Source organism: Salmo salar, chromosome 01, assembly GCF_965601325.2.
Source record: "Salmo salar chromosome 01, fSalSal1, whole genome shotgun sequence".
Lineage (NCBI taxonomy): Eukaryota > Metazoa > Chordata > Actinopteri > Salmoniformes > Salmonidae > Salmo > Salmo salar.
In genome coordinates, this window is record NC_138291.1 from 23,804,479 (window position 1) to 23,815,739 (window position 11,261).

The 11,261-nt window shown below is 41.3% G+C and overlaps 2 protein-coding genes across 2 annotated transcripts; both read right to left on the reverse strand.

Moving 5' to 3' along the window:
* Positions 1–456: 456 nt before the first annotated feature.
* LOC106578479 (gap junction beta-4 protein) lies at positions 457–3,800 on the reverse strand. The gene is made up of 2 exons (XM_014157362.3): positions 3,608–3,800; positions 457–1,970 (listed from the first exon to the last, which is right to left on the reverse strand). The coding sequence occupies exon 2, from the start codon at positions 1,842–1,844 to the stop codon at positions 1,014–1,016; it is 831 nt and encodes a 276-aa protein (XP_014012837.1). The 5' UTR covers positions 1,845–1,970; positions 3,608–3,800; the 3' UTR covers positions 457–1,013.
* Positions 3,801–4,090: 290 nt separating this feature from the next.
* On the reverse strand, positions 4,091–8,186 carry LOC106577278 (peptidyl-prolyl cis-trans isomerase E-like). The gene is made up of 4 exons (XM_045715086.2): positions 7,857–8,186; positions 6,046–6,231; positions 4,631–4,773; positions 4,091–4,357 (listed from the first exon to the last, which is right to left on the reverse strand). Exons 1-4 carry the CDS (start codon positions 7,933–7,935, stop codon positions 4,289–4,291), a joined length of 477 nt encoding a protein of 158 aa, XP_045571042.1. The 5' UTR covers positions 7,936–8,186; the 3' UTR covers positions 4,091–4,288.
* Positions 8,187–11,261: the final 3,075 nt, after the last annotated feature.

Genomic DNA, 11,261 nt, shown 5'->3' on the forward strand with positions numbered 1-11,261 from the left:
GGTGCTTCTACAAAGTATTGAATCAGGGGTGTGAATATTTCTGTATTTAATTGTCAATAAATTTGCTAAAATTTCTCAAAACATGTTTTCACTTTGTCATTATGGGGTATTATGTGTAGATGGGTGAGAGAGAAAAAGATTTAATACATTTTGAATTCAGGCTGTAACACAACAAAATATGAACCAAGTAAGTGTATGAACTCTTTCTGAAGACACTGTAAATATCCCCAAATATGTTTACATCCATGTATTCTGAGATACACAGTTTCATCAACAGCTTACAGAAACACACTAAAATCATCATCTCTACTGGCTTTATGCAGAGTGTATGTGTTTTAGAATATACAATGTAATAAACATAAACACAGAATAGCCATACTAATTTTTCAAGCCATGTTTGTGCATAACTTATGGACTAACATCAGTATGACCAGAAAAATACTCTCAAAGTCCATAGAAGAAATGAAATATTTTTAATTGTCTGAAAATACATTGCACTTTGCTCCATCTTTTTCACAACAAAGCCTGATGCAGTCTCTGCCATTTGTAATGGAGGATGAGACAGGGAAAACAACTTCTCCAGGGCATAAGAACAGCAATGGTATGGGCACAGTGTGGCAATGGTTGAGTCCTTTCATAAAAATTGCAATGGTAAAGCTGTGAGGTGTGGTGGACAGCGAACAAATAACATAAGAATAAATGACATTTCCCAGCCCTAGTGTGAAACTTTCCTCTGTAAATAATGGATATTTTATTTAAAGTGACTAATTGATTTGTTTAATAACCCGGTCAACGACAGAATGGTAGGTAAACAATTTATCCAGGAATGTCAAGAGCCATCCAGTTCCATTGTAGCTCAGGCAATGAGAAGACTGTCTTGAATGGCAGTGAAGAACTCTCTAGCCCAGTGAGGGCCTGAAGAGAGATGGAAGATATTTCCCATTGCCTCCATACTTATTTGTCTTCTTTGCATTCTCTCATTCAGTCTCTAATGTCTTTGTCCAGTCTTTACCTCAGGCATACACGACAACGCTATACGATGGGGCTGAGGTATCCTTGCTGGGTAGCTTTATTGAGGGCAGCTTTAGTGAGTTGGACTGCATTCCATTCTTGCCACCAACCACAAGGGAGGTAGCCATGGCCATCTGGCGTGGCTGGATGGTGGAGGAGCGTGAGTTCATGTGCATACGGGTGAAGACCTCTTTACAGCGTTTCCCCACCAGGTACAGGATCTCGAAGAAGGAGAGCAGGATACAAGCCAGACTGGTGACCACCATGAAGATGGTGAAGATCCGCTTCTCAGTGGGGCGAGCAATGAAGCAGTCCACCTTGTTGGGACAGGGCTTCTGCTCACACTTGATGAGGGAGGGGAAGTCATAGCCCTCGTAGATATGGTAGATTAAATACACAAAGGTGGCGTCCACAGCCATCTTGAAGACCAGGGTCAGGATGTAGGTCCACCACAGCCCTCCACGCTTCTTACCGGTGTTCATGTAGATTTTCTGGCAGCCCTCACCGTATTTTAGTGTGTGTTTACGCTCACGTTCATCTCTGTAGGCTACGTGCATTACCACCAGGAGAGAGGGACATGTAACGAAGATGAGCTGCAGGGCCCACAGGCGGACGTGGGACACAGGGAAGAAGTGGTCGTAACAGACGTTGTGGCAGCCAGGCTGGGCCGTGTTGCACGTGAAGTCTTTTTGCTCATCGCCCCACACATTCTCGACTGCCACGACAAACACCATGACCCTGAAGATGAAGACAACGGACAGCCACACGCGGCTGAACGCCGTGGAGTACTTGTTCACCCCACTGAGGAGGCTCTGGAGGAATGCCCAGTTCATTGTGAGACTGACTCCCAATCTACCTCTCTGACGAATGTTATTACGGAATAATTAGTGTGAGAAGCTATTTCAACTGTTGGTTGAGATCTCAGGTAAAATTCTGGAGTGTTCTTCACTTTCAGCGATCTTTAGAAAAAGAGAGAAGAAGTGGGGAAAAGATTAGGCCTTTGAGTATGAGTATGAGAACAAAAGGACACAAACAACTGCTGTCACCTGTTTTCCCAAGTGTAAAAATTAATTCCCAACCAAATAACAGGTAGCCATTTTCACACTTGCGGTCTTCTTTTAAAATGAAATTGAATGATAAAGTTCATATATTAAGGATGATAAAAGCCCCCATGTCCTAAAAGCACATGACAGGATTTCTGTTGAGTAGCAAATTACAGTGCCTTCAGAAAGTATTCACACCCCTTGACTTTTTCAAAATGTGTTGTGTTACAAAGTGGGAATAAAATGAATTTAATTGTCATTTTTTGTCAACGATCTACACAAAATACGCAATAATGTCATTTGTAAAAAAAAAAAAACAGAGTCAATACATGTTAGAATCATCTTTAGCAGCGATTACAACTGTGAGTTTCTGGGTAAGTCTCTAAGACCTTTCCATACCTGGATTGGGCAACATTTGCCCTAAACAAACATTTTCAGGTCTTACCATAGATCTTCAAGCATATTTAAGTCCAAACTGTAACTCGGCCACTCACGAACAATCACTGTATTTTTGGTAAGCAACTCAAGTGTAGATTTGCCTTGTTGCAAACATGATGCATATTTTTTTGATTTTTTATTCTGTACGTGCTTCCTTCTTTTCACTCTGTCAATTTAGTATTGTGCAGTAACTCGAATGTGTTTGATCCATCCTCAGTTTTCTATCACAGCCAAACTTTGTTTCAAAATCACAATTGGCCTCATGGTGAATTCTCTGAACGGTTTCCTTCATCTCCGACAACTAAGTTAGGAAGGATGCCTGTATCTTTGTAGTGACTGGGTGTATTGATACACCATCCAAAGTGTAATTAATAACTTCACCATACTCAAAAGGATATTCAATGGATTTTTTCATTTTTACCCATATACCAATAGGTGCCCTTTGCGAGGCATTGGAAAACTTCTGGTTTTGTGGTTGAATCTGTGTTTGAAATTCACTGCTCAACTGAGGGACTTTACAGATGCTTGTGTGTGTGTGGGGTACAGAGACGAGGTAGTCATTCAACAATCATGTTTAAAAACTATTATTGCACACAGAGTCCATGCTACTTATGTGACTTAAGCAAATTTTTACTCATTCACTTATTTTAGGCTTGCCATAAGAAAGGGGTTGAATACTTATCGACTCAAGACATTTCAGCTTTTCATTTTTTTGTAATTTGTAAACTTTCCTAAAAACATAATTCCACTTTGACATTATGGGGTATTGTGTGTAAGTCACTGTTAAAACATCTCAATTGATTAAAAGTTAAATTCAGGCTGTAACACAAAATATGGAAAAAGTCAAGGGGTTTGAATACTTTGAAGACACTATTGCATTCATAGTAGGCCTAAACATTAATAACGGACACATTTATTGTTTTTATAACACAGTTAGGCTGTGGAAACTAGTTTATTTCCTAATTGTTGATTCTAGTCATTGACAAATTGGCTCAAATGCAATCACAGCAATCATCGAAAAAGAATCCAAACTTGATCTCTCGCAATCTTATCTAATAACCGTATAGTACAGCTATTGAATTGCAGGTTGGAATCTAAACAAATAATATACTTACACTTCAAAATGACTTTATATAGAAAGGACCATAAACTCCGTCGGGAAAGTTGCAGTCCGTATCGTAATGTAGAAACATGGTTTCCCTGCGCCCCCACAGATTTCCCAAGGGAAATTACATAGCGACGTTACCGTACAATGTTCCATTTATCCAGGTGTGGCTCGTGAACGAACCATCGAGCTGAGTGTTTTCGCCGGCCATTTAAATGTTATTCAGACTGGAGCGGCTGATCATAGGCTTTATTTCAGACCGTTGGTCAAAAATATCGAGTCTTTTTTTTCATTGAAGACCCATAAACTTAAATGATCAAATATATAATGCAACCTCTTAGAAATGTTGGGGTACATTTTGAATGAAAAATCCTAAAAGACAGATTTCTAGAGGAAATGTAAATATTTGTATTCACTATACAGTCCTATACTTTATCAACAAAGAAACGTTTTATTTACAATTTGGAAAATGTGACATTGATACAGCAGCTGTTTATATTTATTATAAAAAAGTGTTTATTGTAATATTTACATCACAGAGAAGGTGGGACCAACAGGGAGAATCCATGTACAGCAGATGAGTCATGGACGTGTGTAGTACATAATAAAAACTGAGCAGTTTACCATTCTTCAGTCTGACACTGCATATTTTTCACACATAGTCACAACAGTCACTCTTCTGTGCTTCAAGTTAAACATACTCTCCACAGTCTGAAATGATCACTTTCTGCTTGGGCTTGCCTTCTTTTGTTCCTTGTGCCTGTGTGGACAGAAAACATGACATGAGTCTTGGTACACAACTTCTTCACAGTCTGTAACAACCTATAGGACCCTACTTCCCCTCCATGGGAGAATCTCAATTGCCTACTCCTCGCATCCCCTCTCATCGTCTCCTTCTCAAAACCCATTGGAGGAGAAAGTTAGAGGGTAGGGACCTCTGACTTTCTCATCCAATGGGTTTGAGAAGGAGACGAGGAGAGGACGCGAAGAGTATGCATTTGAGATCTTCCCCAGCATGTCCCTCCCCTCTTACCTCCATGGCTTTTGCCACCTCCATGCCCTCCATCAACTCTCCAAACACCACATGTTTGTTATCCAGCCAATCCGTTTTGTCACAGGTGATGAAGAACTGAGAGCCGTTGCTGTTTGCTCCAGAGTTAGCCATGGAGAGCTGACCTATTACACACGAGAGAGAGGTGCATTTATCCTCATGTGATCAGAAACCATACTTCAAATCTGCATATTTTATTTCACCTTTATTTAACCAGGTAGGCTAGTTGAGAACAAGTTCTCATTTGCAACTGCGACCTGGCCAAGATAAAGCAAAGCAGTTCGACACATACAACAACACAGAGTTACACATGGAATAAACAAACATACAGTCAATAATACAGTAGAAAAAATCTATATACAGTATGTGCAAATGAGGTAGGACAAGGGAGGTAAGGCAATAAATAGGCCATGGTGGCGAAGTAATTACAATATTGCAATTAAACACTGGAATGGTAGATGTGCAGAATATATATATGTGCAAGAAAAGATACTGGGGTGCAAAGGAGCAAGATAAATACATAAATAAATACAGTATGGGGATGAGGTAGTGGGTGGGCTATTTACAGATGGGCTATGTACAGGTGCAGTGATCTGTGAGCTGCTCTGACAGCTGGTGCTTAAAGCTAGTGAGGGAGATATGAGTCTCCAGCTTCAGTGATTTTTGCAGTTCGTTCCAGTCATTGGCAGCAGAGAACTGGAAGGAAAGGCGGCCAAAGGAAGAATTGGATTTGGGGGTGACCAGTGAGCTAAACCTGCTGGAGCGCGTCCTATGGGTGGGTGCTGCTATGGTGACCAGTGAGCTGAGATAAGGCAGGGCTTTACCTAGCAGAGACTTGTAGATGACCTGGAGCCAGTGGGTTTGGCGACGAGTATGAAGCGAGGGCCAGCCAACGCGAGCGTACAGGTCGCAGTGGTGGGTAGTATATGGGGCTTTGGTGACAAAACGGATGGCACTGTGATAGACTGCATCCAATTTGTTGAGTAGAGTGTTGGAGGTTATTTGTAAATGACATCGCCGAAGTCGAGGATCGGTAGGATGGTCAGTTTTACGAGGGTATGTTTGGCAGCATGAGTGAAGGATGCTTTGTTGCGAAATAGGAAGCTGATTCTAGATTTATTTTTGGATTGGAGATGCTTAATGTGAGTCTGGAAGGAGAGTTTACAGTCTAACCAGACACCTAGGTATTTGTAGTTGTCCACATATTCTAAGTCAGAACCGTCCAGAGTAGTGATGTTGGACGGGCGGGCAGGTGCGGGCAGCGATCGGTTGAAGAGCATGCATTTAGTTTTACTTGCATTTAAGAGCAATATGGCAATGCATCATGCACTTCCTCACCACTCTACACATTCATTCACAGACAGACATATTTACAGCTGGACAGGGACATGTCTCACCTGAAGCAGTATGTCTGAGGACAAAGTTCTCATCGTCAAACTTTCGCCCGTAGATGGACTTACCCCCAGTGCCATTGTGGTTGGTGAAGTCTCCCCCCTGACACATGAACTGTGGGATGACGCGGTGGAAACAGCTGCCTTTGAAGCCAAAGCCCTTCTCATGTGTGCACAAGCAGCAGAAGTTCTCTACAGGAGATGTCAGGGCAGAGTAGTAGATTTTAAGGGATGCTGCTTCTATTTAACACGCATGAAAAACTGCAGACTAGAGAAACTTAATTGGCTGAATGTTTCCAGCTTTACATATCCTCTATGGGCTAGGTGGGACGCTTGCGTCCCACCTACGTAACAGCCACTTGCAGCCTGTGGCGCGATTTTCAAAACCTTAAAAATCCTATTACTTCAATTTCTCAAACATATGACTATTTTACAGCTATTTAAAGACAAGACTCTCGTTAATCTAACCACACTGTCCGATTTCAAAAAGGCTTTACAACGAAAGCAAAACATTAGATTATGTCAGCAGAGTACCAAACCAGAAATAATCAGACACCCATTTTTCAAGCCAGCATATAATGTCACCAAAACCCAGAAGACAGCTAAATGCAGCACTCACCTTTGATGATCTTCATCAGATGACACACCTAGGACATTATGTTATACAATACATGCATGTTTTGTTCAATCAAGTTCATATTTATATCAAAAACCAGCTTTTTACATTAGCATGTGACGTTCAGAACTAGCATACCCCCGCAAACTTCTGGGGAATTCGCTAACATTTTACTAAATTACTCACGATAAACGTTCACAAAAAGCATAACAATTATTTTAAGAATTATAGATACAGACCTCCTCTATGCACTCGATATGTCCGATTTTAAAATAGCTTTTTGGTGAAAGCACATTTTGCAATATTCTAAGTACATAGCCCAGGCATCACAGGCTCGCTATTTAGACACCCGGCAAGTTTAGCACTCACCATAATCATATTTACTATTATAAAAGTTTGATTACCTTTTGTTGTCTTCGTCAGAATGCACTCCCAGGTCTGCTACTTCAATAACAAATGTTGGTTTGGTCCAAAATAATCCATCGTTATATCCGAATAGCGGCGTTTTGTTCGTGCGTTCCAGACACTATCCGAAATGGTAAAGAAGTGTCGCGCGCATGGCGCAATTCGTGACAATAAAATTCTAAATATTCCATTACCGTACTTCGAAGCGTGTCAACCGCTGTTTAAAATCAATTTTTATGCCATTTTTCTCGTAGAAAAGCGATAATATTCCGACAGGGAATCTCCTTTTCGGCAAACAGAGGAAAAAATCACAAAGGCGGGGGCGGTCGGGTCACGCGCATAAGCCCAGAGTCCCTTGATCGGCCACTTGAGAAAGGCGATAATGTGTTTCAGCCTGGGGCTGGAATGACGACATTCTGTTTTTTCCCGGGCTCTGAGCGCCTATGGAAGACGTGGGAAGTGTCACGTTAGAGCAGAGATCCTTAGTAAAAGATAGAGATGGAAAAGAAGTTCAAGAAATGGTCAGACAGGCCACTTCCTGTAAAGGAATCTCTCAGGTTTTGACCTGCCATTTGAGTTCTGTTATACTCACAGACACCATTCAAACAGTTTTAGAAACTTTAGGGTATTTTCTATCCATATGTAATAAGTATATGCATATTCTAGTTACTGGGTAGGAGTGGTAACCAGATTAAATCGGGTATGTTTTTTATCCAGCCGTGTCAATCCTTCTAATGACAGGGTTCTATTTTCAGAAATGTCCCTGGTACTTTATAACAAGGAGGAGCATGGATACCTGCGGTCATAGGAACAATGTCTGCTCGGAGCAAGAAGCGCAGTCTCCCTGCTGGCTTATTGCCAATCTTGATGTCCATGTAAACCTGGGGGTTTGTTCTGCCCTTCTTGGCTGGGGGCTCGCTCTGCAATCAATGATAATATATTATTGTGACAGGCTTTTACAATATAAGATGTTATTACACAATGTACTACACTCACAGAGACCGACAGGAACACACACACACACAACTTGCATCCGCTGTTGTTGATTTGGCTGATTCTCCAGTGGACTCCGTCACCTCAGCCTCTTCGGCGGTCGTTCCCGAGAACTTTTTCAGCCAATCATCATCTGACCAAACTGGGAAATGGCATAAAGTTAGCAGTTTTATCACATTTATGGGGTTTCATTATAGGTCAAAGCCATGGGACAGTTTAAGTATTTATAGAGAGACTAATGCATATCACTCACCTGGACGAGAAGAGCCCTCTTTGATCCTCATAGGTTTGGCGATGTTGACCCAGATGGTTCTTCCAAACAACTCTGACTCATTCTGTCAATAAAACAGAGGGAAAACCTGCATCAATGAGAATGGTTCAAACCACAGCTTTGAAAAATGAGTCACTGTCTCAGAGTACATAGTACCAAAACAGGGGATAATGCAAAGGTCTATTAGTTAAACCAAACTGACTTTAGAAGCAGACAGTGTTTCACTCACCATGTTATAGCAGCAGCTGCATCCTGTGGAAGATGAAGAGGGGGATGGAAGAATCACAGCAAATCAAATTGTATTAGTCACATGCACCGAAATGCTTACGAGCCCCTAACCAACAATACAGTTAAAAAAATACAGATAAGAATAAGAAATAAAAGTAACAAGTAATTTAAGAGCAGCAGTAAAACAACAATTGCGAGACTATATACAGAGTCAATGTGCAAGGGCACCGGTTAGAAATATGTACATGTAGGTAGAGTTAAAGTGACTATGCATAGATAACAACAGAGTAGCAGCAGTGTAAAAAAAGAGGGGGAGAGGGCAATGCAAATAGTCTGGGTAGCCATTTGATTAGATGTTCAGGAGTAGAAGCCGTTTAGAAGCCTCTTGGACCTAGACTTGGCACTCCGGTACCGCTTGCTGTGCGGTAGCAGAGAGAACAGTCTGACTAGGGTGGCTGGAGCAAAACATTCCAACACAATAATTATTGTGAGCATTTCACTGTTGTATTCGGTGCAAGTGACAAATAACATTTGATTTGATAGCCAATGACCATCCACCACAACCACTAGACGGAGGTCCATGCTGAACCCTGAGCCATTGGAATACACACACATTTGTTAACTGGCCATATCCAACATAATATGGCATACTTACATAGAGGTTGATTAAACTTACCTCAGCCAATTCAAATTCAATGAAGGCGAATCCTCTGTGCTTCTCTGCAAAGCAAACAATATAGGATGCATTCGTAAATTAACTCTGGCCATCTACTCCGATTTCAGAACACTCGTCTGAGTGTGCCAGAGCACAGAATAACTATTGAATTTACAAACAACGTTCAACACCCGTTGAATATGGCCGGTGTCAGTAAACATTGGCAAAAAGCATAATTAAATTGTTGCCAGCAGCACAGTTAGTCACCAACGCTCTGGATAACATGAAAACAGCCTAACCAGCTCTGCTTGGGCGGTAAAATGGTCAATGAGGTGTTCTCATTTGTGTCTGGAAGTATCTAAGTACGCTATCCATCGTTAGCTTGGATGCTTGACTGCCGAGGTCTGAACGCCCGTATCGACCCTACTCCTCGGCCAGTGTCCACTCTGAAACACTTTTCCATTACGTTATGAGCGAATTAAAAAGAAGCAAAATTCGGTTTTCCATCAATATAACAATTCTTGCAAGTTTAAGAATATGTCACAAGAGAAATGATAAATCACCCTTTTTAAACACTCCAGATCATTTTTCATCAATGGATGTCGATTTAAATTGTTTTGACTGCTATGATTAATCAATAAGGCCCAATGAGGTAGGGTATATCGGCAACATACCACGAGCTAAGGGCTGTTCTGAGGACATGGCCCTTAGCTGTGGTACTGTATATTGGCCATATACCACAAACCCCTGAGATGCCTTATCGCTATTATAAACTAGTTATCAACGTAATTAAAAAATATATGTTTTTGTCATTCCCTTGGTACACATCTGAATTCTATCATTTCCATTTCAAATTTCCATTCGCGTATCACTCCAGACCCTAGAACTGAGCATTGATACGGTTGTCCTTAAGACAAGTCGACATTAGAATGCAGTTTACTTTTAACTAGTGATTCCCAACCAACTGAATTTCGCTCAAGTACCCCCTGTGGACAGGCCAACCATGTTATATATATTTAACCAGGCAAGTCAGTTAAGAACAAATTCTTATTTACAGACAGTGGGTTAACTAAAAACCTTACCCATTAATTCTCGTCTCATTAAAAACGAACTACACAATTAAATACATCACCTGAAGGTTTCTTTAACAATTCACTTAAACTTGGCTCTTGAATACCATTACTCCTTAAATTGAATTACAATCTCTCCCTTTCCCTCCCATTGAATAGCGCTGGCACTGAAATAGAACATGCTCCACGGTTTCCATCTCTTGACAGTGATCACACTTCCCAGTTGGATGATTTCCTACCAATTTCAATGTGCTGTTGAGCTTTGTGTGTCAGTCTCAGCCTTGTGATTACTTTCCTCCCTTATCTCTTGACCCGAGGACATCCCTGTCCCCACTTTTTCCTTAATTGTATACAGGTGTCTTCCCTTTCCCACAACTCTTGACATTTTTTAACCAGTTTTTATTAACCCCTCGGCTTCTGAATGTACTGATTGACATTTCCATGTCAACATTAGGATGTTTGAGCGCCTGCTTGGCGAGAACATCCACCGCCTCATTCTCCTCTACTCCCACATGAGCTGGTACCCAGAGGAACCTCACAAATACCCCATCTGTCTCAACCAAAACAGACACTGCAAAATCTCATACAATACATAATCTGCTCCGTGATACAAATGAATTTAAGCTAATCAGTGCTGAACATGAGAGACGATGACTACCCTGTCTGGCCTCACCTCCCCCACCCACTCTGTAGCCATGAGTATGGCCAGGAACTCCTTTGTGTATACAGATAAATTATCCGTTGCTCTTTTTGTCACAGCCATCAGGAACACTAAAAGCAACCCTAGGTCTAACATTGGCTGAGGGAGAAACCAAGGTGGGATACCAAAGTGATCCACTCTGGTGATCCACTTTTGAGCTCTGGCGCCACCCATCTTTGCCATTTAAAAATGCTGGCTCAGGCATAACAAGGGGTGTAATCATTATTCTAAATAGTTGTAAAACGTTCTGTTTTGCAACTAAAACAAGCGTTTCTATTGGACAG